The 24,812-nt window shown below is 33.2% G+C and overlaps 1 protein-coding gene across 1 annotated transcript in view; it reads right to left on the reverse strand.

Annotated features, from left to right (window-relative positions):
- Positions 1-222: 222 nt before the first annotated feature.
- Esyt2 (extended synaptotagmin-like protein 2) overlaps positions 223-24,812 on the reverse strand; it is an 88,930-nt gene continuing 64,340 nt past the window's right edge. The window contains exons 16-21 of the mRNA XM_089239113.1: positions 21,813-21,962; positions 20,793-21,142; positions 18,698-18,823; positions 11,783-11,917; positions 3,238-3,393; positions 223-1,320 (exon numbers count right to left, since the gene is read on the reverse strand). Coding sequence (XP_089095239.1) covers positions 1,296-1,320; positions 3,238-3,393; positions 11,783-11,917; positions 18,698-18,823; positions 20,793-21,142; positions 21,813-21,962 — 942 coding nt within the window. The 3' untranslated portion in view covers positions 223-1,295. The remainder of the gene's footprint in view (positions 1,321-3,237; positions 3,394-11,782; positions 11,918-18,697; positions 18,824-20,792; positions 21,143-21,812; positions 21,963-24,812) is intronic.

Raw genomic sequence — 24,812 nt, forward strand, 5'->3', positions numbered from 1 at the left:
CACATGTTACACGAATATGTGCAACACATTAGACAGAGTTTCGCACGTAGTCCACAGAAATCCACTTGCAGTGAATGCAAACATGCTCGCAAAAGTTTGGGACGAATTTGACTACTGTATAGACATATGCCATGCATCCAAAGGTAGACATATTGAGCATCTTTAGTTTGGTTTGTAACAAAAAACTTTGATTAGCCATGTAATATAAATTAATCTTAAGTGTCTATGTACAATATTTTTCGTAATATACACATTTCAAATCGCGAGTGATTCTTTTCGAAACACCCTGTACTATGACATTTCAAATCACATATCAATCGTCTGTAGGAAATTTATTCTTCTTTCCAATAGTTTTCCAAGGTTATTAAGATTTATATTCATTTTCAAATATTCTTAAAGGTGTGTATATAACACATGCAATTGTTAACTTCCAAACACCTCAAATGTTTGAAAGATATCAACATTGAGTTTTTCTTTTCACTCATAGTTTTTCTTTTTCAATTTTATAAAAATTAACATGGCATACAAACAATTGAATTTTCAATTGCTGTATAAACCAAATGTATCTTCCTCTTCTGAATTAGGATGTGATGAGTTATTGTTTATGAACAAGCAAGCTAGAACACTGAGAGGGAAAAAAATGCTATCTGCAAAGAAATGAATAAATTAGTTGGATACTGGTTTAGCACTGTTTTTTACAGCAAATGCAGATAAAGACCAAATAATAGCACTTATCATGAAAGAAATTTTCAACAATATATATTGTTGAATAGAATATAATGGCTACATCAAGAATGTATATAATTGAACAAACTGTTTAATTTAAAGTTGAAAACAGTACTAAACTATAAGCAAGAATTCCAATTTACTACATAGGGTTTTTAGGTCCAATCTCAACTCAAAGAATATGAAAGACTCAAATGAAATGCTCAGTGTGTGAGAGGCAATAATAGCTGCTATACATAAAAAGCAATGTGCTTTTTTTTATGTTTTGGAAATTTTATAAATCACAGCATAAAATTTCCTTCGAGTAAAAAAAGACAAAACATGAGAAATGAAACAATATAAAATAAACATAAAATATACATTTCAACAGGTATGATGAAATAAAAATAAAAATTTGCTTAACACAAACACTAGCATAAATAATATTTGTTCATAAATATCTCAAAATGACAACAAACAAAATCAACCCATGTCTGAACACACTCAACAAAAAGAGCTTGGTATGATTAACTTCTTGTATATATATATTACTAAAACAAACAGACGCAACAAATATTTCTGCAGATATTTCATTCATCAGCATCAAGGTCATACCTGAAAAAAAAACTGAATTTAATTAAAAACACAAAATTTGGAAAAAAATAAAAGTTTAGAAAAAAAATTCCAGGTTATCAGTTCAGATGAAAGAAAAGGCTAAAGTGAGAGTGGGAGAAAAACCTTCTTTCTTCTCTGTGACTTTGCTGTATAGCATGCAAACATTGATTATATTGTCCTAAAGTAGGCTAAAATATTTTCACCATCCTGTATAGAATTTTCCCAAAATCAACAAAGTGTTAAAAGGTCAAGCAAGATATCAGAAAATTTGGCTAGAATGGACACACATAGCTGTAATCATTATTGTGCATTTTTTTTTGACAATGAGGAATGTTTTTTATGATGGATTAAGTAAATCCAGTAGTAATATATAACAATATTTTTCAGGAATATGTTATTTAAAGCTACATACCTGATGGGGGCATTTAAATGTTTTGAGATTTGTCCAGTCCTGATGCACACTGTAATTTTATTTACATTTGTACTTTATTACAAGTATAATGCTTGTAATTAAGTATAAATGTAAATAAAATGACAATGTAGTAACTCTGCTTCTCAATCAACATGTTTCAAGTTCTTAAGAGATTGGCTATTGCATTTAGGGTACAACTTATGGTTAGTAGTATTCTTCAGCTGATTTTGACTTATTCTCAAAGTAGAAACAGATCTAAGTCAGGTGGCCTCATACCCAGACTGTATTGCTCATCAGACAATACTTCACACTAGTATATACTCAGCTAATCTATCAAAACATTTTTCAAGTACAGGCATGTGCATTTGACAGAAAATGAAAAACTGCAAGATATCCTGATATGTTACTTTTTCACTCATTCCAAAGCGATGGTATTTTATGGCAATCAATTAAAAACACATTCTATGAACACACCTTCTGAAATGGCTTCTAAACTTATGCAATGGCTCACTGTTCTAATAATTTGTGAAAAAATCAAATTATATATGATTGAACTGCATAGTAAAAATATTACATGGAAATTGCAAACTCTTTATGACAAAAACAAATCTTTAAAATGTGAAGTGCTCATATATATATATATATATATATATATAAATGGTTACTCTAGTTCTTTCTTGTAATACTAAATTCTGCCCAAGTTAGAAAAACTAAACAATATGATTCGGTTTTATTTAAAATTAACAATTCCAACCATTTCCCTTGTTAAGGAGTGAAACAGTGTCAGGAAAACTTCATTTAAGAAAAAATTTACTTTTACACAAAATGATTACTACTACTTAACTGTACATGTACCTGGTACATATTTTTCTGGGGAATTTCTAATGAATCAGTACATGTTGGAATGTGGCCTGTGAGTTCATGTATATGCATGGCTCTTCAGTACATGACAAGCTACTACTCAAAGCACAAAAATCTTAAAGTTTGTGAGTGGAAGATATAACTATATATTTGGTAATTTTTACATAAATAATTTTTTGTTAACAAACACTCACATTCTCATTAACTTAGTATATATTGAGATTAATATTTTTGATGAACAAAGCCACATTGTTTATATGAACACTTCAACTGCGTATAGCTATTACACCATTTTATTCACAGAAATCTGATACTCTGCAAATTTTAAATAAATTCATTGACTTAAGATTTTTTTATTAACCCTTTGTATACACCTCTTAGTGAATATGATCATACTGTGAGCTATTGTATAAATATGTCTAGAGCACAAATTAGAAAAAAAAAACGCCACAAAACAGCTGCCAACTTTGCTCATCTATCTCTGTTTCTTAAATGCAATCAAAGATTCAGTTTTTGGCAACTTACTGCAAGGGAGAAGTTGAAATACATTCATTGGAAGTTCATTGAATGAAGGAAGTAAAAATGAAATAGCAGAGAGATTATGTAATTTCAAAATGGTTGAAGCTATTAAACACATTTCTCACCATTCAGTAACTGCTTTGCTTAGATCTATGTTGGACAAACCAATTTCAGCCTTCCCTAGTGCTTTTCCTCGAGACATCATGGAGCTGCTCTTAGAAATGACAGTCACTTCTAGACTATAGTTAGCCACTTCAGACATACCTACTTCAAACTCTAACCTATGAAAAATAAAAATTAAAATACAAACAAAATTTTATTATTCAGCATTTTTATCTATGTCCAAAGTTGAAATATACAGTCGAACCCTGTTATAGTACCAACCCTGTTTAGTGCCATAAATTTTCAGTGAAAAAATCTTCTATACAGGGATAGTAATGTAAAAAACCTGTTTCAGTGCCAACTCGTCATAACTCCAAATATTGTCTTGATTTATAAACAGCCTGTGTGTCATTTTCCAAGAATTTTCACACATTTTTTCTATCTCGTTTTGCTTTTTCCTCTCAAAAGGAGATCAGGATTTGTCCTTTCCTTCCACTGTTATTATCAGTCAACATAACAACATGTTGGAGCAAAATAGTTAAAAAATAAAGAATGGAGTGGTCGGGGGTCTAGAAAGCACATTTCTCATGAGTACCTCAATATGTATAGGGACCTTAAAGATAAACAACCAACCTATTGAAAGAAATGGATTTATTGATACGGGAAAGCGTGCAATGAGCATGCCGCAACAGTTTGTTAGATAAGTTTTTCAACAGTGCAGGTTTTTATTCGCTAGTCATTTCAAGTGGTATAGGTAGTCATTAACCGGGCCACAGATGGTCAGTTGGGTTAAGCATGTATTTTGGCATGCTCTTGTAATATGGAAGGAAAGATTGAAGGATAAAATTTGCATCTCCTCATATCCAGCGCCCGGCGCATCAGACCCACCTGCAAAGTTGTGGCCCTGGTCATTAAGAAATCTTCTCCCTTGATTTGCTCCATTCAATCATGTTAAAATTTTCTTTCAATGTCTAAAAAACAAAATTTTTATTAAAAAACCAATATGGAGTAATAAAACAATGTCACCATTATTTCCCTTTATTTATTTTGTTTTTGCACTTAAAAAATATGTAGCTAAATTTATGCAGAATTACAATAACTTCAGTGATGAGTTTGTTTCTGTTAAGTTTTATATGCAGAAATATTCAAATAATTTTACAGTGTTTGCAGTTTTACCAATTTTTCAACTTAAAATTGAATGCATCTAAAATAGGTTACTTTATTCATGAGAAGTAACACTAATAAAATATTGAGATACAATAGTTCATAATAAATACAGCCTGGAAGTTTAGACACTAAAAATGGTCAAAATAGGCAGACAAAACAGCACTATAAATGCCTGAATAGGCAATAAAAAAGCATTTATAGTTATTGGGAAATTAATGATATTAATGACCAAAAAATTGGCTAAAAAATTTGTTGCCCTGACTCAATCTACTGTTTGAATTTTTTATTATAATAAGTGTAATATCAGCCAAGTTAAATTGATATTATCATTCATATATAGCATTCATATATATCATGTCAAAAAAGTATTTATGGACGTTAGTGATTATTAGATCAGACATCGATTTAATTGAATACTTAATATGGAATTATCTGAAAAATGTAAATGCTAGCTGTAATTGAAGGATCAAAACTATATTTCCATGTGGAATTATTTCAAAAACATTTCCATAATATCAATGTATTTTCTCAAAATTCTCAAATATTAAGTTTTATATTCAGTGAGTCTGTATCAAATTTTAAAAAAAATCTCTCCAATGTGTCGAGATGATTTTTACATATCTAAAATAACTGGCCATAGATGTTTGTTGTGCATTTATTCGTAGCGTAAAAAAAGCAAAATAATATGTTTCCTGGGGCTAGAACTCTGTTAGCTCCGACCACACCCTGCTGAAGCTATGACGTCAACAGTGGGACAACTTTTGGGACAGCCACGGTCAGTTATCTATATGCAATGAGTGAGCCAGACATGCTATGTGAAGCATGTGGAGAGGCAAACTTCCAATTTATTTCCAGCTTTTCTAATGCATGGGGGTTGCATTTGTCTGAAAAAAAACATTAATGTCCCATCCGGCCATAGCAAAGTTGATTCATTAATGAGTAACTTCAATTGAAATAGTAATTCTGTTTGTTTTAACTGGAACTCTTACAATCTTGACACAAATTTGACAGTATGTGGATTGTAATGTTAAAAATATGTATAGCAGAGATGAAAAATCTTTGTCACATTTATGCCCAACACCAATTATTTTCGTATCTCTCAAGTACTTATGCCTATTTGGGTTTGAATGGTTCTGGGAGGGGGGTTCTTTTTTTGATAAGAATAAAAAAAAAGTCGAAGATCTTAAAAACAGCAATGCTTTTGAAGTTCTTAATGCTAAAAATATCCCAAGTTCTTCTGAATATGGCTGCTAAAATTTGCAAATATGCATAAAAAATGCAGAAATAGACATTCATGACAGAAAAAATTTTAAAATGTACAAAAAAAATTGAAAATAGGCAATAAAAGTCATTTATGATGTTTTGCCTGAACTTTTGGGCTCTAGTAATAAACGTGTGAATTTATGTAATGGTGCTTCTCTGAAACACTATTTTGACTATGATCTGATATAATGTCAAACTGGTTATAGTGCCAAAATTCTTTGGGATGGGTGGCAACATTAAACCAGGGTTTGACAGTAAATGCAAAGTATTGTTTAATTCTCTAAATTTCATAGCTTTTTAAAAATTCTATTTCCAGTTTTATTTACCTTAAATACAAGATTTTTTTTTGAGCTGATAATTTTTTTCATAGTTAATGAGATGTACAGTCGAACCCCATTGTATCACTCCCCCGTTGTAGTGCCAATCCCACTTAGCACCACAAATTTTCAGTGAACAAATCTTCCAAATAGGGATTGTAATGTAAAAAACCTGTTTTAGTTATAACGCCAACTGTTGTTCGGATGTATACAAAGTCAATGTGCGATTTTCCAAGAAAATTTTTACACAACATTTCTTTTCCCATCATTTCGCTTGTTATTTTCCGGAAAAAAAATTGAGGATTTATCCTTTTTTCATTCCACTGTTATTATTGGTCAGCATAACAATAGTTTAAAGCAAATGAATTGAAGAATAAAGAATTGTGGGAGTCTAAGGAAGCAAATTGAATACCTGAAAGTGCGTGTGGGGACCAGAACAACCGACGTATTCAATGAAACAGATTAATTAATAAGGGAAGGTATAAAATCAGTGTACTTCACCAATTTGTTCAAAGTTGCTAGAAAAGTTTTTCTAGCTGGTCATTACATTTCAAGGGCTATCATCTCCCTGGATTAGCTTCATTAAATCATTTCAAAAGGAGTTGTTCTTTCAATATCTGGAAAACGGGAAATTTGTGATTAACCAATATGGACTGAAAGCAATGTTGTAAATATTTTCCTTTGTTTATTTTGTTTTTGTACTTATAAAATGCATTGATAAATTTATGAAGAATTTAAATAATTTCAAAGGCCATTGTATATTTTTTCTGTTCAGTTCTATATCATGAAATATTTAAGTAATTGCACAGTTTTTACAATTTTACAAATTTTCTCATCTTAAAATTGAATGCGTATGAATTGGTATTTTATTTATTGAGTAACAATAACAAGACACTGAAATACAGTAGTTAATAATAAATGTGTGAATTTATACAATGGAACTTCTCTGAAACATTATTCCGACCCTGATCCAACATAATGCCAAACTTGTTATAGCGCCAAAATTCTTTGGGATGGATGATGCCATTACAACGGGGTTCGACTGTATATATAGAAAGCCAGAAAAATCATTTAAAAAAATTTATTTCAAATTGTACAGCGTATACAGGGCCTTAAAGAGGACATATAGAGCCTCAAAAATTGCATATAAAATAAATGCATTGAAGTAATATTACTTTCCAAATATGTAAGTACAGTAGACTCTCGGTAACTCGACACGTGGATAACTCGACTATCCGGATAACTCGACACCTATTATTCCCTTGGTTGGCACAATACTAATTTCAATGTAGGGAAACCTCTATAACTCGACACATGTTTGGCTTAACTCCACTTAAGTCGACTATGATTTTTGTCCCTTCACCACAACTAGTTTTTAAAATTGGCCTTCTTTTACCAGTTCTAAGAATTTTTTTACATTGTTTATGGGTACTTTGACAAACCTTTGTTTCTTTCTTCTCTATGATGGGTCCCCTTTGTTTTGCATTGGGGGTGGGGCGTGTACATGAAGAATGAATGTTTAAAACCTGTTGGCCGGCTTATCATTTTAGTGGAATTTCCAAAAAAGGTCTTTCATTCTTTTCATGGTCAAAAAAAGTGTGGATATTGTCAACATCCAATAATGATGAAAATCTTATCTATTGGGAGTTTTGATATCGTCTGTTGTAAAGAATGTTTTCAGTGGAACTCAGTTTTACGATTTCTTGGATGGTTGACCCGATTCAAAGAGCGCCATGGCATTGTTTTTAGGAAAGTTTGTGGAGAGAGCATATCTGCATCTCAAGAAACTGTTGATAATTGGAAGAATAATATTCTGAAACTAATGATAGAAGGGTATAAAGATGCAGATGTATTTAATTGTGATGAGACAGGTTTATTGTTTTGCATTTTGCCTAACCAAACGCTTGCCCTCAAAGGCAAAAAATGTGAAGGAGGTAAAAAAACACAAAGATCGTTTGACAGTTCTTTTGGCTGCAAACTCAGACGGTTCTGAAAAATTGAAACCTTAGTTATTCGGAAAATCAAAAAACCTGCAGTGCTTTAAAAATGTTAAAACTCTTCCTGTGGACTATGATGGCAACAAAAAGGCATGGATGGCATCAGAGATTTCCGAATAATGGTTGAGGAACATAGATAGAAAATTTTTAAGTGAGAAAAGAAAAGTTTTATTTATTTTGGATAATTGCACCGCTCACATCCAAAAATAGCGGACCTTTCTGCAATAAAATTATGCTTTTTACCACCTAATTCAACAGCAATTTAACAACCACTGGATCAAGGAATTATCCTAAGTATTACAGAAAATTACAGACCAAAAAAATTTGTGAATTTGTGAATGTTGGAATGGACACAAAAATTTCTGTTTTAGATGCTATTGAAATGATTGATTCTGCGTGGAAGTCAGTTACAACTAAAGCATTCGGAACTGCTTTCGTCATGTTGGTTTTTTTCAGAGTCTTGGAAAACGATAGTTTTTCCAAAGATTCCTCTCAAATTACGTGTGGAGAAAGCATAAATAACACTACAGGTGATTTTATAGAGGATGAATTTTTGAACGTTGACTTTGTAACTTCAGGACTTTTAGAAGACGATGATATTCTAGAATCAATCAATCAAAGAGGAAGTGCTTCATGTTCCGAAAAAATAGAATCACACACAGAAAGTTCAGATGAAGAAGTATGTGCACCATCTCGCCATGATGCATTATAAGCTGTAGATGTGATACGTCGATTCCTACACATTTAGGAAAAAGAATAACAATCGCGGGATAAACTGAAAAGTGTAGAAGAATTTTTGTTCTCTCTGCGGAAAGAAAAACAAACAAATATACTTGATTATTTTTGATGAGGTAAATTGTTTATATATGTTTTGATTCTATTATGAAGCAACCCCGAATTAAAATTAATGAGAGAATTATTATTTTATTCAATCGAATTGTTTGAATTCATATAATTACGTACACAAAAACGATCGGACAAAAATTTAGAGCGAAACCCCGCTAACTCGACACCCACTTAAGTCGACATGTTTGTCGATACTTTTAGGGTGTCGAGTTACCAAGAGTCTACTGTACCTTCTTTGTGATTTGAACTAAAGTAAGAAAAATTGAGCAGCAAATTTTAACCCCTTCACAAAGTGAATTGGCAAGAAATTCGGATGCTCTTTATTTGACGAAATTGGCAATAAATATAGTAACTTTGTCCTAACCTAACCAGATGTTAGAAAAAGGGAAGAAAAAAAAAACAAATGAAAGAGTAAGGCAGTATAAAAGATGAGGTGATAAGAATGTAGGTACAAAGTTAGATTTCTTTTCATCCTCACCTTACCTGTTCTCTTTCACCCTCATAAGATACATCCATATGTGAGGAAAAATATCACTATCAGGGTATACAAAAAACCAAAAGGAAAAAAAGTTGTAAGGCTGCAACAAAGCTTTGGGATCATTAGGAGAGAGGAAAGAAAACAGAGTGAACTTGTTTGAATTCATTCCACTGGCGTATGGATGTAATATTACATCCTTTCATTGTAAAGTGGTCAAGATAAAAAAAATATAAATGCAAACAGAACATTTTAATGAACTGGTAAAAATCACAGCCACACAGCTCTGCAACAAACAAAGAGTAGTTGTCATTCGATAATTGGGACATCTACCAGCGAATTCTAAATATAAAAATGGAAGGAATATGACCTCACCTTATGTACAAAGGTGATTCTGAATTTTTATCTTCAAACTGGCAGCAGTAATGAATATGCAGTAATGAATATTTAAAGGACCCTTTGCACATATGCAATGCATATGTGCATTTAAGGGATAAGTTCAGTTCTTTTTACATGTTTTGATTTTGTGTGAAACAATTTTTTCCATTAAAAAAAAATTCTCACTGCTAAAGAAATGAAAATAAATTTCAATTTAATGTGCTGAAAATCATAAATAAACGTTCCAATGAGTTTTTCATGAAATTTTTGTGCCATTAAAGATAGCTTTTTCCATAAAATAAGCATTAAGAAAATACCTGCTGGAAGAAACATCAAGTTCCTTAGAGTCACAAAGTTGTATGTACTGTATAATACATTTATATCTATCTTATATGTCTGTATTTGTACACATAAACTTCATTAAAAAATCCCTGATGGAATTGCAGTTATCTCTTCGTGATTTGGGGAATCCCGCTTATCACTATTTTGTCATGGAATCACGTATATCTGTCTTCAATTATGGAATCAGGCTTTTTCCCTCCCTTATGGAATCGTACATCTGTCTTCAATTATGGAATCAGGCTTTTTCCCTCCCTTATGGAATCGTACATCTGTCTTCAATTATGGAATCAGGCTGTTTTTTCTTCCTTTATGGAATGATACCTATCTCTCGTCATTTATGGAATTGTGTTTATCTGTCCTCACCTATGGAATCAGGCTTTTTTCTCCTCCCTTATGGAATTGTACCTATCTCTTGTCCTTTATGGAATTGCATTTATTTGCCATCCATTATGACATCACGTTTATCTGCCTTCACCTACAGGCTTTTTTCTCCTCCCTTATGGAATCACACCTATCTCTCATCATATATGGCATTGTATTTATCTCTCCTCTGTTATGGAATCACACCTATCTCTCATCATATATGGCATCGTATTTATCTCTCCTCTGTTATGGAATCACATTTATCTGAACTCTATTATTGAATCAGCCGTTTTTGTCCTCCCTTATGCAATCGAAACCACCTGCCTTCATTCAGGGAATCACACCTATCTCTCGTCATTTATGGAATCGCATTTATCTCTCCTCCATTATGGAATCAAGCTTTTTTCTTTTCCTTTATGGAATCGCAGTTATCTCTTCGTCATTTGTGGAATTGTGTTTATCTCTCCTCCATTATGGAATTGTGTTTATCGCTCCTCCGTTATGGAATCACGTATAACTTTCTTCCATTATGGAATCAAGATTTTTTCTCCTTCCATTATGGAATCAGGATTTTTTCTCCTTCCATTATGGAATCAGGATTTTTTCTCCTTCCATCTGGAATCGTACCTATCTCTCATCATTTATGGTATCACATTTATCTCTCCTCCATCATGGAATCGCGTTTATCTGAACTCTATAATGGAATCAACCTTTATTGTCCTCCCTTATGCAATAGCACTCACCTGCCTTCATTTAGGGAATCGTACCTATCTCTCGTCATTTATGGAATCACGTTTATTTGCCATCTATTATGGAATCATGTTTATTTGTCCTCACCTATGGAATCAGGCTTTTTCTCCTCACCTATGGAATCAGGCTTTTTCTCCTCCCTTATGGAATCAGGTTTTTTCTCCTCCCTTATGGAATCACACCTATCTCTCGTCATATATTGAATTGCATTTATCCCTCTATTATATAATCTATATATTGCAGTAAACGTGATTACATAAATAACGAGAGCTAGGTGCTATTCCATAAGGGAGGAGGAAAAAGCCTGATTCCATAATGGAGGACAGATAAACCACGATTTCATAAATGACGAGAGATAGGTACAATTTCATAAATGACGAGAGATAGGTACGATTTCATAAATGACAAGATAGGTGCAAGAATCACGATATATATTAGATATATAATTCCATTCTTAATTTTTAAAAATAAATTTTTAAAATTAATCGGACAATTAAATAATTTAAGTCCATATCTTTACTAGGAACATTTGAGTTAGGTACACATAAGTGTACATCAGGTCTTAACTTGAAAAAAAAAGTTTAAAACCATTAAAAATGAGGTAGAGCGAAGAGAATATGTGCACAAAATATGCTTTTTAAAAAAGTACTTCAGAAAAAAAATCACTTACGATTCATCAAATACGGGGTTACAAGTGTTTTTGCAGACTTGTGTTTTTTTCTTTGTTTCTTTGTTAGGATCTGGTTGCATATATATCTTAACATATGGATCAGGTTTTTCTTCTCCATCTCTGTGTGGTAGATTTCTAAGAAAAAATAAAGATATATGGCTGTGTTAAACTATAATAGAAAAACTGCTGTTTTTATCACAAGTCTGAAATATTACTGAATAATGCACAGTCGACTCATATTAATGTGACCACCAGCTTATATTTAGAAAAAGAGTTTTTTTTCTAAGGCAGTATTGGCCAAAGCAAGATGGTCTGGAAGTAACACAATAAGATGCTGGAAAAGTTTTACATTTATCTATAAGCTACACAGACTACAGTCCATTCAGTAGCTTCTTGAAAGCACTTTATGAAAGATCTATATAGGAATATGATGGCTGAATTGGTCTAACAAGGAAGGGTCCTCACTTCAAAACATTAAAAAAACTTCCATTGCTTCCACTCATTTAAATATGCATGAAAGTATTAAATCCAACAGAATCATTATGGGTCACTCAGAAAAAATAATAAATAAAAACAATATTTTGAATGCAAATAGAGGCCATGAATAAAGTGAACTCTTGCAACCCGAGAGTCGATGTCATTCAAATAACACATGATCAGGTACAGTACAAAGAAAGAGAAAAAAAAGAAAGCAAAACAGCATGTAATTTTGCTGTAAACAGCGACGAGGTGGGCATATCCTGACTATGATGAGGCACCACGTCTGATGCCTTCTGGTCCACCTCAGACGATGTGACTCAATATTTCAGGTGAAAATATTATTAGAAATATAAACAATAACACTACATAAATTAATATTGCTCATTTAAATGGGGTGGATCCTCGCCGCTAACAGTGGGTCTGTACTGTTGCACTGATAATAATACTATATCACCGGCTTGTATTCTTCCAGCAATGGTTACACAGTCTTGTTCTCTGAGATTTTTTTTTGGGATACAACAGTGGCCCTCTATTCACATAGACAAAAATATGACTCATCCAAAGGAGACAACCCTTTGCTTATCGGAAGATGTCAAATTTTGGTACCACCTAGAAAACTTGCCATTTGTACCAAAATAACTTCATTACTATAGGTAAAGTAACTATCCATCTGCTCTGCCCTCACACACCTTCTCAAGCTTTTCAACATCCACCTCTTGTACAGTATAACATCATTTAATGCTTCCCTGTATTTAATTAAGTTAATTCAGGTAAGGGAAAGCTCGACCTTTAAGGGGCACAAAAAGGTTTGGGGGCAAAAGGAATTTCTTCCAGAGAAATTTTGAGTTACTTAAAATAGCATATAAAAAAGGTACTTTCTTTCAATATTTTAATTATTCACAAAAATATTTAAAAATAAAAAGAATTTTTGGTTGGTCAGGGGAAAGGATCTAGCCTTCTATGCTGCCACATAAGCCTCTGATTCCAGTGGTGTCATTTGATAATTATGGTAAACAAAAGACAACATACAAATATTTTACAAACTGCCCAGTTTCTGTGATACTGTGATGCTTGGCTAAAAGCCAACAATCGTCTCTTATTTTAAAATATGGTAAATAGCTTGTTTTTAACTTGTTACAGTAATGACTCATAAATAAGGATAATAGTAAATTTTTTATTTATGAAATAACTGCGATGAATGCGAAATTCACGAAATAAATGTGATAAATGTAAAATTTGCCCAATTTTGACAAATAAATGCAAAAATTGATTTTTTACTACTTTTCTGCAAAATCTCAATAATTTAAATTTTATCGTTAATTCTTCCACGTGTTTCTAAACTATAATTGACACCTTAAAAGAATATGAAACTACAGTAAAACCTCGATAAGTCATCACCTCATGTTATTGAAAAATTATGACGGCTTAAGCGGGGTGACGACTTATGCAAAGTGCACTATCATGAAAATCGTATAAATTAATATAACATTCATTAAAATATGAATAAAATTACAATATTAATAAAATTCATAGATTGCAAAAGAAAAAATTGAAATTTTTATCTTTTTAGAGCTCATATTACTTAACTTATTGTGTTAAAATATACTGGTATAGTTTGGTTTCTATTAGTAATTTTTAATTTAGACTAATCAGAGCAACTGCTAGATTAGTTAGCTTTTCTTTACAACAGAACTACTGCACATCAATTTTACATATACATGAAATTTAATTCTAGTGTTTTAATTCTTTATCAGTAGTTCATGAAACAACTACAAGGTAATCTTGGTAAAATTTATCAAGGTAATCTTTCACATACTAACTACAAGGTAACCTCGAACTCCACTTTGAGGGACTTTGTAGGGCCCGGGGTAGGGAAAAGCACACATTATAGAAGAGCTCAACTCTTCTAAAAAAATGTCTGGTTTTTCAATAAAGATAATTTGTTTAAATTTGAAAAAGCCCTAAATTGGTGGGCCCATGCAAAAATCGGGTCTAGCTCGAACACTCCCCAATGTTTCAAAAACTTTAGTCTGCAAATGAACTTCTCCAGAGTAACTTTCATTACTTGAACTATTCAGTTTTGGTACATAAGGCTTTTATGGTGACTTTTAAGCATATGGCAATGCTGTTAAGAAGCTATTGTTTTAACGAAAGCCATAGAAATCATCTGTTCCTCTCTTTCAAACTTTTTCATTGTGACGAGTTAACCGAAATTAGCAACGAGTAAACAAAGGTTTAATAACATTGCTGTTTATGAAAGCTGGACAGGCCTGAAGAAAAACGACGACTTAACTGGAGTGAAGACTTATTAGGGTGACGACTTAACGAGGTTTTACGGTAAATAAAGGATCTAGTATCAGAGTCTGCACATTACATGACTGCATGCTTCAAATTATTAAAAACACTTCCAATGCTAGGTGCATAAAGTGAATCATGTGAGTGACGCATTCATTAAAGAAATCGTTGTTGCCAAGACGAAGGTAACTTTTTTGCACTCAAGAAAAATTAGCAGTGTGTATTTAAGCTACCAAAAAGAAAAAAGTATCACTGTATAAGTAGGCTATTACTCACAGCAAAATTCTTCTCTTCCTGACGCCTGTAGTAACCAGGCAGAATTCATGGTTCAAAGGTGTCATTCATCTGCACAAATATCATATATTGCTGATTTTCTCAATAAATATGAAGACAATTACTCCAGCATAAATTTCTTAAAAATAAGTTTTGACAATGAAATTCTAGCTCCTAAAATACAGGCTCAGTTGACTTTCATTTCCGAGTTCTGTAAGAAAATTATGCTAATCGACAATTCGAAAGGATCAAAATTTCCATTCGCACATGTTTTGTGGAGTAAGTTAGTAGATTTGAAATCTTTTGGGCTCAAATTTTAAGGGCATTTTTAAGGAAAAAAAAGACAAATGAGTAGTCTCGCTTATCCGACATAAACGGGACGGCAGAACATCTGACAATACGGAAGTATTAAGGTAAAGCCTATTAAACTTCAAATTATGTCATAATTTTGCACATTACGAACCTAATAATCGTGTTTACAGCAAAACAACAGAAAAAATGAAGTGAGGAAAAAGAATTTACAGTTACAGAATATTTTGAAGTTAAATACAGTACTTAAAAAAAATCGGCCGTGATGATTTAAAACAAATTTTGATCATAGTCTGCTTTCCTGACGAGTGCCATTTCTTCGCTGTCAAATCTCGCTATCTTTGCAGCATCATTATGTCAATTCCTCTAGCTTCTTTTTGTTGCTCAGTGTATTTAATTACAATTTCTAAAGCCTAAACTCTGTCGTTATGTGAAATTCTGAAAGCTCAACAGTTGGTGCATTTGATCTTTTTTTTTTTTGAGGTGGGACGTCAGATAATAGGGAAAGTCGGATAAACAAGACTCTACTGTATGTTGGAATTGATGAATGGCATAGTATTCTGCTGAAGACACAGCAGCCAAAAAGAGTTAAAATAAATTGTCTTCACACATGACATCCAACTAGTGTCATCTTGATGCATGGGTCTGACCAAACACAGCCCAGAAACCTCAAGTGCAGAGGGGCCTCATGAAAATGAGATCTGGTTCAAATTATGGAGAGTAAGCATTTATAACAAGGTAGGGAGGGGACCTCAGAAAAATCATTTTAGGCAAGCACCTACGATATGCTATTTTTTTTTAATATATTTTATTTTTTTGTGAAAAAATAAAGAAAATTTTGTGAACAAATACAAAATTTCTGACCCGAACTTTTTTTGCGAATAAATGTGAAATTTATTATTTTTAAATTTTTTTGCGAAATTTATGTATCCCTACTGATAAACTTTCAGAATGCTTACAACTCTTGCCTTATTTCATTAGCTACACACAGTTGATGCCAAAAATAAGTGGCTATAATAATGTGACTCAACTGTGTCATTTAGCAGTGTTAGCTGATGAGAATGATTTTATAGCACATAAAAGTACTTGTGCAATCCAAGAATTTTTGTATGAAATCTTTCATTGAGTAAGATCATATTTTTTATACATGAAAGTTAGATTAATAAAATACAGAAGATCAAATTGATAATGCTCTTTCTTTCTTTGTATCATGTGATAAAATTAAAAACAAAATTTTGAAAGTGAGATTTAGTTTTAGACATTTGGTTAACCTGATATAGATGTTAATGGTCTGCACTCAAGCATACACACACAAAAAGACATTGCAGTTATTTATATTGTATAATCAGAGGCAGGTTTATGGTTTTGCTGCCTGTGGTTAATACAAATTTTTTGACCATCTCCCACTCTAGTCCAATGTTGTTGGCCACTCACTGTCCAAATCCCCCCCCCCCCCGATAAATATGCCTTTGTGTATATAGAATAATTTCCACAATGCAAAAAAATAAAAATGAATATTTGAAGAATTATATATAAAATTACTTGTATAAAGTGGAGATAGTTTCAAGAATACATCTGCTGTACAAACACATCAAATGTGAAAATATATCAATATTCATGATAAGTCTATTTCAAATTAGTCAAATATTTGTTTAAATCAAAGTTTTTGTGAGGCTTCAGAACCTTTAAGCTTTTAATATAAAAATTTTTCTCAACTCAAAGTTTTCTTTCTTTGTGTCAACGTTAACAGGTACGAGATGAATGTAAAAAAAAAACATTTCCCCTTCCAATAAGGAACAATGAGTAATTCAAAGAATTTCTTTCCTCCACCTCAAGTTTTCTAGATAGTAAACTGACTAATGACAATCTACTTCAAGAGAAATCTTCTTTCCCCTCTGAAACCAGAGTTTTTGATGAGTCAAACTAACAATAACTCTTAAGTTATTTATTGGTCCGTCATTTTTGACTAATCAAGATTTCACTGTATATATAGTGCATTTGAATTTTGTACTTGTGAAAAAAAAAGAGTTGTGAATTGTGTCTGAGATTGGGATACGAAAGCATACTTGAAATGGGATCATTCTTTCTTAAGTTAAAGGTAGTTTGGAAATACCTTGTTAACTTCTACTGTATTGCGTATTACTATATCAAGCAGGAGTCCTATGCATCAACAAAAGCCTTAAAAATGAAAGTAGTGTAACAGGGACTGAGCAAGCTTTAGGACCATTTACTAAAGGACAAGAAAGTATTTCTTTCTTTCAATAGTTATGACAGGAGGAATTTACTGTGATGCTTTACTACAGATAACTAATAACTACTGATAATGCATTATTGTTACTTAATAGCAGGATAGAAAGAGAGAGAGAGAGAGAAATGTTCTTTTAAAATTTTATATAATGAAGAAACTTAAGCAATGTCGAATTAGTTCTAGGCAGACATGCCAACATTGGCTTAAAGCTCATCAGTTGTGATGAATGTTCAGCTTCAAATACAGAACCTAGAGGGCTCTGGCCACATCAGTCCCCCCACCTTCCAAAACGATGTTCTGAGGTCATTGAGTCCCTTAATAATTCATGAATATTCAATGCAATCCCAATCTGCATACGCCCTTGTGAGCCATATATATGGACGTCTACAACCCTAGACCTCCCATTCCCGTTTTCTTCATATCAGAGCACCTACAGAAAAAAATTCTTTCCGACACAAGTTCTGTGAGCTCGACCATGCACTATGTAAATGAAGCCAGGTCCAGACCCGCCAAGCTGAATCATTCAAAAAAAACAGTTTTTAGTCCACATCGTGGGGGCGGTTTTGACAGAAAACCGGATTTTGCGTGTTTGGGCATCGAGTAGAGCCAACACCTTCTATAGCAGAAAGCCCTCATGCGAAGCTTTGATGTCACTGAAGTCACCCATTTCACCTGCAGCCATTGGATAAAGCAGGCCAATGTATGTGAAATCTTTACTTTTTTTTGCAGTATATGACTATAGGTGACTCATTGCATCAATGACTACAGGTGAAATGGACAACTTCAGTGACATCACGAGCTTCGCGCTGAGGCATTCTGCTATAGAAGGTGTTAGTAGAGTGGCAAGTTTAGGCACGGCTTTACGGATTGCCTTTCGCGCACAGATAAAACAGATTGACTCCGAGTTTGTCTTCTCTCAAACTCTCTCACATGCGTATACGAATTCATCGTTACAGTAAAGATAGATTCAATTTTATAAAAATAAGTAAAACACCACACGAAACTCAAAGATTCAATTTTTTAAAACCAATTTCTGTAGTACTGGGAGTGTCTCCCGTAGATCCATAGTTCATTGCGGCCATCCGTAGAAACTACAGATAATCCGTAGCAATTAGCAACTCTGTCTATGTGATTTTACTGTGAACAAGTTTTAATGTACCTAAATAATATAACAACATACCTAAAAAACATAGACAACAAAACATTTCCTTATTCATCTTGCCCAAAAAATATAAATAAATAAATAAATATTTTTTGCTTAATAAATTTACAACCATGTATGCATTACAAATACATTAAATGAGACTTACTTTGCTTTATGAACCACAACCACAAGTCTATTTCTGGGAATGCTGTACCGAATAGTCAATTGTATTTTTGTAATACCTGAAGAGCTTTTTGTGCTGCGATTACTTCTTATGCTATCTCCACTGATGCTGAGTGAATAAGAAAAAAAAAATTACATGATCATTTTTATGAATTACAAAATTATATATAACCATATAACTTTTGTTTGAAAAAATCTCTATAACTGTTCAAATCAAGATAAAGCTCCTCAGACAATTAAGCACTAAATCTCAATAATTTACTTTAAAAAAAGTACAGTACAATATCATGCTGTCATTTAGGGGGGGGGCGCTTTAAAAAATACACTAAAAATGGTGTATATATATTGAGTATATGTTCTTTGCCACCGCCCCCCCCCCCCCAGAAAAAGTTGAAAATGTTCTCCCAACAAATGGAAACTAATGGGACAGTGAAAATATAGCTGCTACTGGAAGGCTATAGCTTTCTTGAAAAGTTCAGCTGTTGTTGTTGAAAGGCTCTGTATTTAATAAAAAAATTTTGGTTGCACGTAAAATGATAACAGTCCATGCTGTAATAAACTCTAGAAGAGGTAGTTTTCTAACACATGAAAACATTTATTTTGCCTGAAATAGATTTATAATTTGTAATTTGACAGTTTTTATTATTGTTGGAAACTGGGCATTTAGTTTTCATTTCAACGGCACATTCTTATGTTCTTTGTTATACTGAGTTCTTCTTAAAAAATATAATTTATCTGCATTTGTCCATATCTGTCAGTTTCAGCTAATTTTTGTGCCCTCCTCTATAACTTTATATCTATGAACCTTAGAAATTTTGATAGTAATTATTTAGACTTTAAACTCTTGATTCTAAGTATTTCAGTCCTAAAAATGAGCTGGTAAATTAAAGATACAACATTGTTAAGTTGACAACATCCCTTAGATTTGAAGATATAGATGGGATAAATGTGGCTGAAATGTTCAAATTACACTTATCAGAGCTTACCAATATTGTAAATATCTTTTACCTCAGCATGAATGATAAAAGTCAGGAGCTTTTTGATTTTGAGCTGTCAGAAAGTTAAAAAAAAAACAAATGGCTGATTTTTTTCAAACACATGGCTAGAACTTTTGATATTCATTTACGTGGGGTTGACTGTAATTTCTTCCAATCCAAAAAGTGACAGAGTGAAAAGTTGCACAATTTTTACAGGATAATCTCACAGGTGGAAATGACATTTTACATGAATGATACTCACCTGGTTTTTAAGATAGATGTTTATTGCAAAATGACAATCTACCTGGCAATCAGCAGTGTTATGATATCATGATAATATTATCAGATGAATATCATTTTTTTTTCTTGAAATTTTTGCTACAAGTTCCCACTTATGAAAGGATTAATCAGTGAAACCTTTAAAATTTTCTATTCAGTCATTTTTTAGGATATTTAACCCTTAAACTTAAATTTTTTATGCAAAGTTGCGATGTTCAGTCAAAAATGTACTTTTTACCCAAAATTTAATGCATTTCTTGTGGAAGGTAATGGTTTTCTAAACAATCTGATATCTTTGAAAAGGAAAAGTTATGAGGTCAAATAAAATGACAGTCTCATTTAAAAATGCTTGCAAATATTTCAAAATGGCCACATAAGAAAAAAAATTCCAGGGCTTAGCTTAAAAATTTTTAATTCTTGTTTTTAAGACTCAATATAATGGTAAATTAACTGGCAAAAAATAAAAATTTCAAAAATATTGAACAACACAGATTGACCCTTTCATATAGTTTATTTATTTTCTGAGACTGAATATATTAGAGAGGACATTGTTGATTTGTGCAACTTTAGGTAAAAATGGCAAAATTTTGCTTCATAGAGCTTAAGCTTCAACCACATCATTTTTTGAACTGCTGGATGAATGAAACCCATGGAGGCTCTATTGCATAAATAAGCAGCAGAGATGAAATTTTTAATTCACAAATGTATAGTAAAATAAGAACATAGTAAAAAAAAAAAAGGTGAAACTGAAAATGTCTTACTGGAATAAATAGGTCACTTTAAATAAACTACCCATTTAGGTTTATTTGTACACAATTTTACCTCGGGGGAGATGAAGTTTTTTTGCCAGGTGATGGAGTTTTATGTGGAGATGACTGTGGAGATGGAGGATGCTGAGGTACAGGTTTCTTAGGTGAGGTAGGAGATGGTGTATCTTGTCTATTAATTCTTTCACTTCTCATATCAAAACTATCCACGGCAGGAACAAGAGTTGTCTGAATCATGCCCTGTATTGTTGGAGTAGCAGGACTAAGTGGACGAGCACTAGATGATACATCAGGAAGTCCATTTGGTTCTAAGACTTCATCTTCTTCAACCTCTTCTTTCTTATCTCTCTCACTTTCCTTTTTCTTCTTCCCACTCTGTTCTACCCCAACCGCTGGTACTAATATCTAATAAATAAAAAAACCATACAGCATCATTAAATTTTTAGTTTTATTGTTTCATCAATTTAGTTCATTCATTTATCAAATTGAAATATAGGATTAGCAGTAACAGGGACTGAACTAGTAAAAATCAGTAACGAGAGCCTATTACAAGTAATAATTTTAGCTTTTCTAAGTTCTGTCAATGCATTTTGTAGACTTATGTTATAGTTGCAAAATGGTTGCCCTGAAAAAAACAAAAGAGAAAGATTTATAAGCACCATAGAATTTTCGTGTTTTGAACAAGAGAAGCGCAGCATTTCCATCTAATTAGTATTTTCAGTTATTTTGACACAAATTTATATCATCATGAAACACTTTTGTATAATATCATAAATTTCAATAATTTTACATTTGTTATAATTGTGTGATTTTTTTTACTAAATTTCACTACTATTCACAGTACATAGCCTCTGTGTTATAATGAAAGTTTTATTCATGTAAGATCAGTGGGACCCCAACATAGTGCCAGCAGGAGCCATGCTTTTCTTTGAGATGTGGTTTATGTAAAAGAGTAAATGAAATGTTCAAATTTGAAGAAAAAAAAAATTTCTACTTTTATTAACAATAAAATTGTAACAGCCCATCAAAAACTCTAAAAAGAAAAGTGCAACCACAGACATTACCAAATCATTACCTTCAATTGTAAGGTCATAAGTAGTTTAGAATTTGGCCCAGCTCCCAATAGTTGAAAAGGCTCTTCAATCTGCATTTCCTTTTCTCTTAAAAGACGACATATATGAATCCTTGTCATTCCAATAGGCTTATTAGTTTTAGTGTCAAACACCTAAATAAAGTAAATAAATACATTGTAATGTTATGCATTCTATATGTAACATGTTCTATATTATGCGTTCTATATGTATTATATATTGTAATGTTAAAGTTCAAGAATCAGAACTCTCTGTGTTAGTTATGCAACATCAAATCAATGAATTCACAAACCCCTGACATCATAGACATTGCTAGGCCTCATTCAAAATATTCAGCACACTTTGGAAACAACCAGCAGAGACTTGATGAAAGAAGGCACAATAATATATTTTTTATCCACCCATCAATTGGCATGCAAAGGTAAAAACTATAGCAGGGTTTTAAAACTTCTTGCATTTGCAGTTTCCCTCCCCCTCCTGCTAAGCTTCCAAAATCTGCATGTGCCTCCCGTGAGCTTAGAGAAAGTTTGCTTCCATCTTCCCATATTTTATTTCTATCACAATAAAGATTTTAGTTCATCACTGAGCAGTTTAGATAATTCTGACATTACCTTAGTCTCCTCATAAAACTTTAATGGCAAATTTTCTAAAGAGGTATGCCTCACAGTTTGAAAGCATTTGGCCTATGGGAGAAAATTAGAGTCCCTTGCATGTTTTTAATAGAAAGAAAGAAAAACCTCACAGGGACATAATTGAGTCATTTAAAACAATAAAGAGAGATTATTAATGTATAAACTTTTCAGCTTGTGGGCCATAATATCGCCTAAGACTACTTTTATGGGTTACATAATAGCTAAATCAGAGCGCAAAATATAAATAAAAATACTAATGAAATCAATTAAGTCCTTAGAGAGTTCCATAGTGGATGTGTCTTTTTTGTGTTCATTTGTCCGTTTGTTATGTTTCTTTTCTGATTTTGTCATGCCCTCCATCCAATAGAAAAAAATACTTGTTTTAAATAAATGTGGAAGTACTTATGGATGCCAATCAATATTCATAGACAGTTGAATTCTATTCTTGACACATATATTTAACTTATGATCAGGTGTCTTCAACCTTCTTCATATCATAATCTATGACCATCATCAGAAAAAAATATATGACAACCCTGATATACAAGTTCAAATTCTTTGAATAAATTTTTTAATTTTGATGTCAATTAATACCATAAGAAAATGAAATTACACATAAGTATTAGGAACGGTGATTGCAAGTAACAAGTGGAAAATTCCTTCCCTAGATCCAGTTTTAAAATGCTGAAATATTTTTCTTATATCTCTCCATAGTGTGTGTGCATTCACACATGGTTCATTTATTACTTATTACATTTACACTGAAGAGCCAAAAAAACTGGTCCACCTGCCTAATATCGTGTAGGGCCCCCGCGAGCATGCAGAAGTGCCGCAACACGACGTGGCACGGACTTGACTAATGTCTGAAGTAGTGATGGAGGTAATTGACACCACAAATCCTGCAGGGCTGTCCATAAATTAGTAGGAGTAAGAGGGGGTGGAGATCTCTTCTGAACAGCACGTTGCAAGGCATCCCAGATATGTTCAATAACGTTCATGTCTGGGGAATTAGGTGGCCAGCGGAAGTGTCTAAAGTCAGAAGAGTGTTCCTGGAGCCACTTTGTAGCAATTCTGGACGTGTGGGGTATTGCATTGTCCTGCTGAAATTGTCCAAGTCCGACGGAATGCACAATGGACATGAATGGGTGCAGGTGATCAGACAGGATGCTTACGTACCTGTCAGAGTCGTATCTAGATGTATCAGGGGTCCCATATCACGCCAACTGCACACGCCCCATACCCTTGAACAGTCCCCTGTTGACATGTAGAGTCCATGGATTCATGAGGTTGTCTCCATACCCGTACACGTCCATCAGCTCGAAACAATTGGAACCAAGACTCGTCAGACCAGGCAACGTGTTTCCAGTCCTCAACAGTCCAATGTCGGTATTTTCGGACCCAGGCAAGGCGTAAAGCTTTGTATCACGCAGTCATCAAGGGTACACTAGTGGGCCTTCGGCTCCGAAAGCCCATATCGATGATGTTTCGTTGAATGGTTCGCACGCTGACACTTGTTGATGGCCCAGCATTGAAATCTGCAGCAATTTGAGGAAGGGTTGCACGTCTGTCACGTTTAATGATTCTCGTCAGTCATCCCGTTCTTGCATGATCTTTTTCCGGCCGCAGCGATGTCATAGATTTAATTTTTTACTGGATTCCCGATATTCACGGTACACTCATGAAATGGTCGTACGTGAAAATCCAAATTTCATCGCTACCTCGGATATAAGAGAAAGAAATTTCTGACAATGAACAGATTAGTGATCATGATTCATCATCTGAGGTTGAAATAAAGTCTGATCAAGATGATACTGATTCCTTAGAGGTTTCTTTTCTCTGTACTTTTGTGAACATGAAAGTGTGGTGCTGGGTTCGTTAACAGATAGCGCATGCTTCCGGGGAAGAAGAAAAGAAATCAGAGAGTTGTCAACACGTCCATACTCTGTAACATTAACATTTAGGCCAAGGCGGAAATAGTCCTTTCCTAGTCATTTTCAAAACCTTTACATTGTTGGCGAGATCATGTGCCGCAGATCGACCGCCATGTTTACGGTCTTTTCTGCTGCCAGATGCCAAATATCATAGTTCTACAATATTATTCTAAGTTCACGTGAATATGCAAATTTATTTGTCAAAATGTTATGTTGACTCTAGCGCCACTGAATCTCGATGCAGATTGGTTCCGATAATAATGTGAGATGGGAAGTTTTCCCTTATATGCCGGTAGTGTACAGCGAACAAACGCATTGGTCTTTGGACGTTGATCGTTACATTTCATTTCACCTGTGATGTTTTCATCCCACCTTATTCTGGAAACCATGAGTTGATGATCTAGTAGGTTGCCACGGTGCC

The sequence above is a fragment of the Pholcus phalangioides genome, unplaced genomic scaffold, assembly GCF_987345545.1.
Source record: "Pholcus phalangioides strain wild (caught in Gottingen) unplaced genomic scaffold, Ppha-v1.0 ptg000011l_1, whole genome shotgun sequence".
NCBI classification, from domain to species: domain Eukaryota; kingdom Metazoa; phylum Arthropoda; class Arachnida; order Araneae; family Pholcidae; genus Pholcus; species Pholcus phalangioides.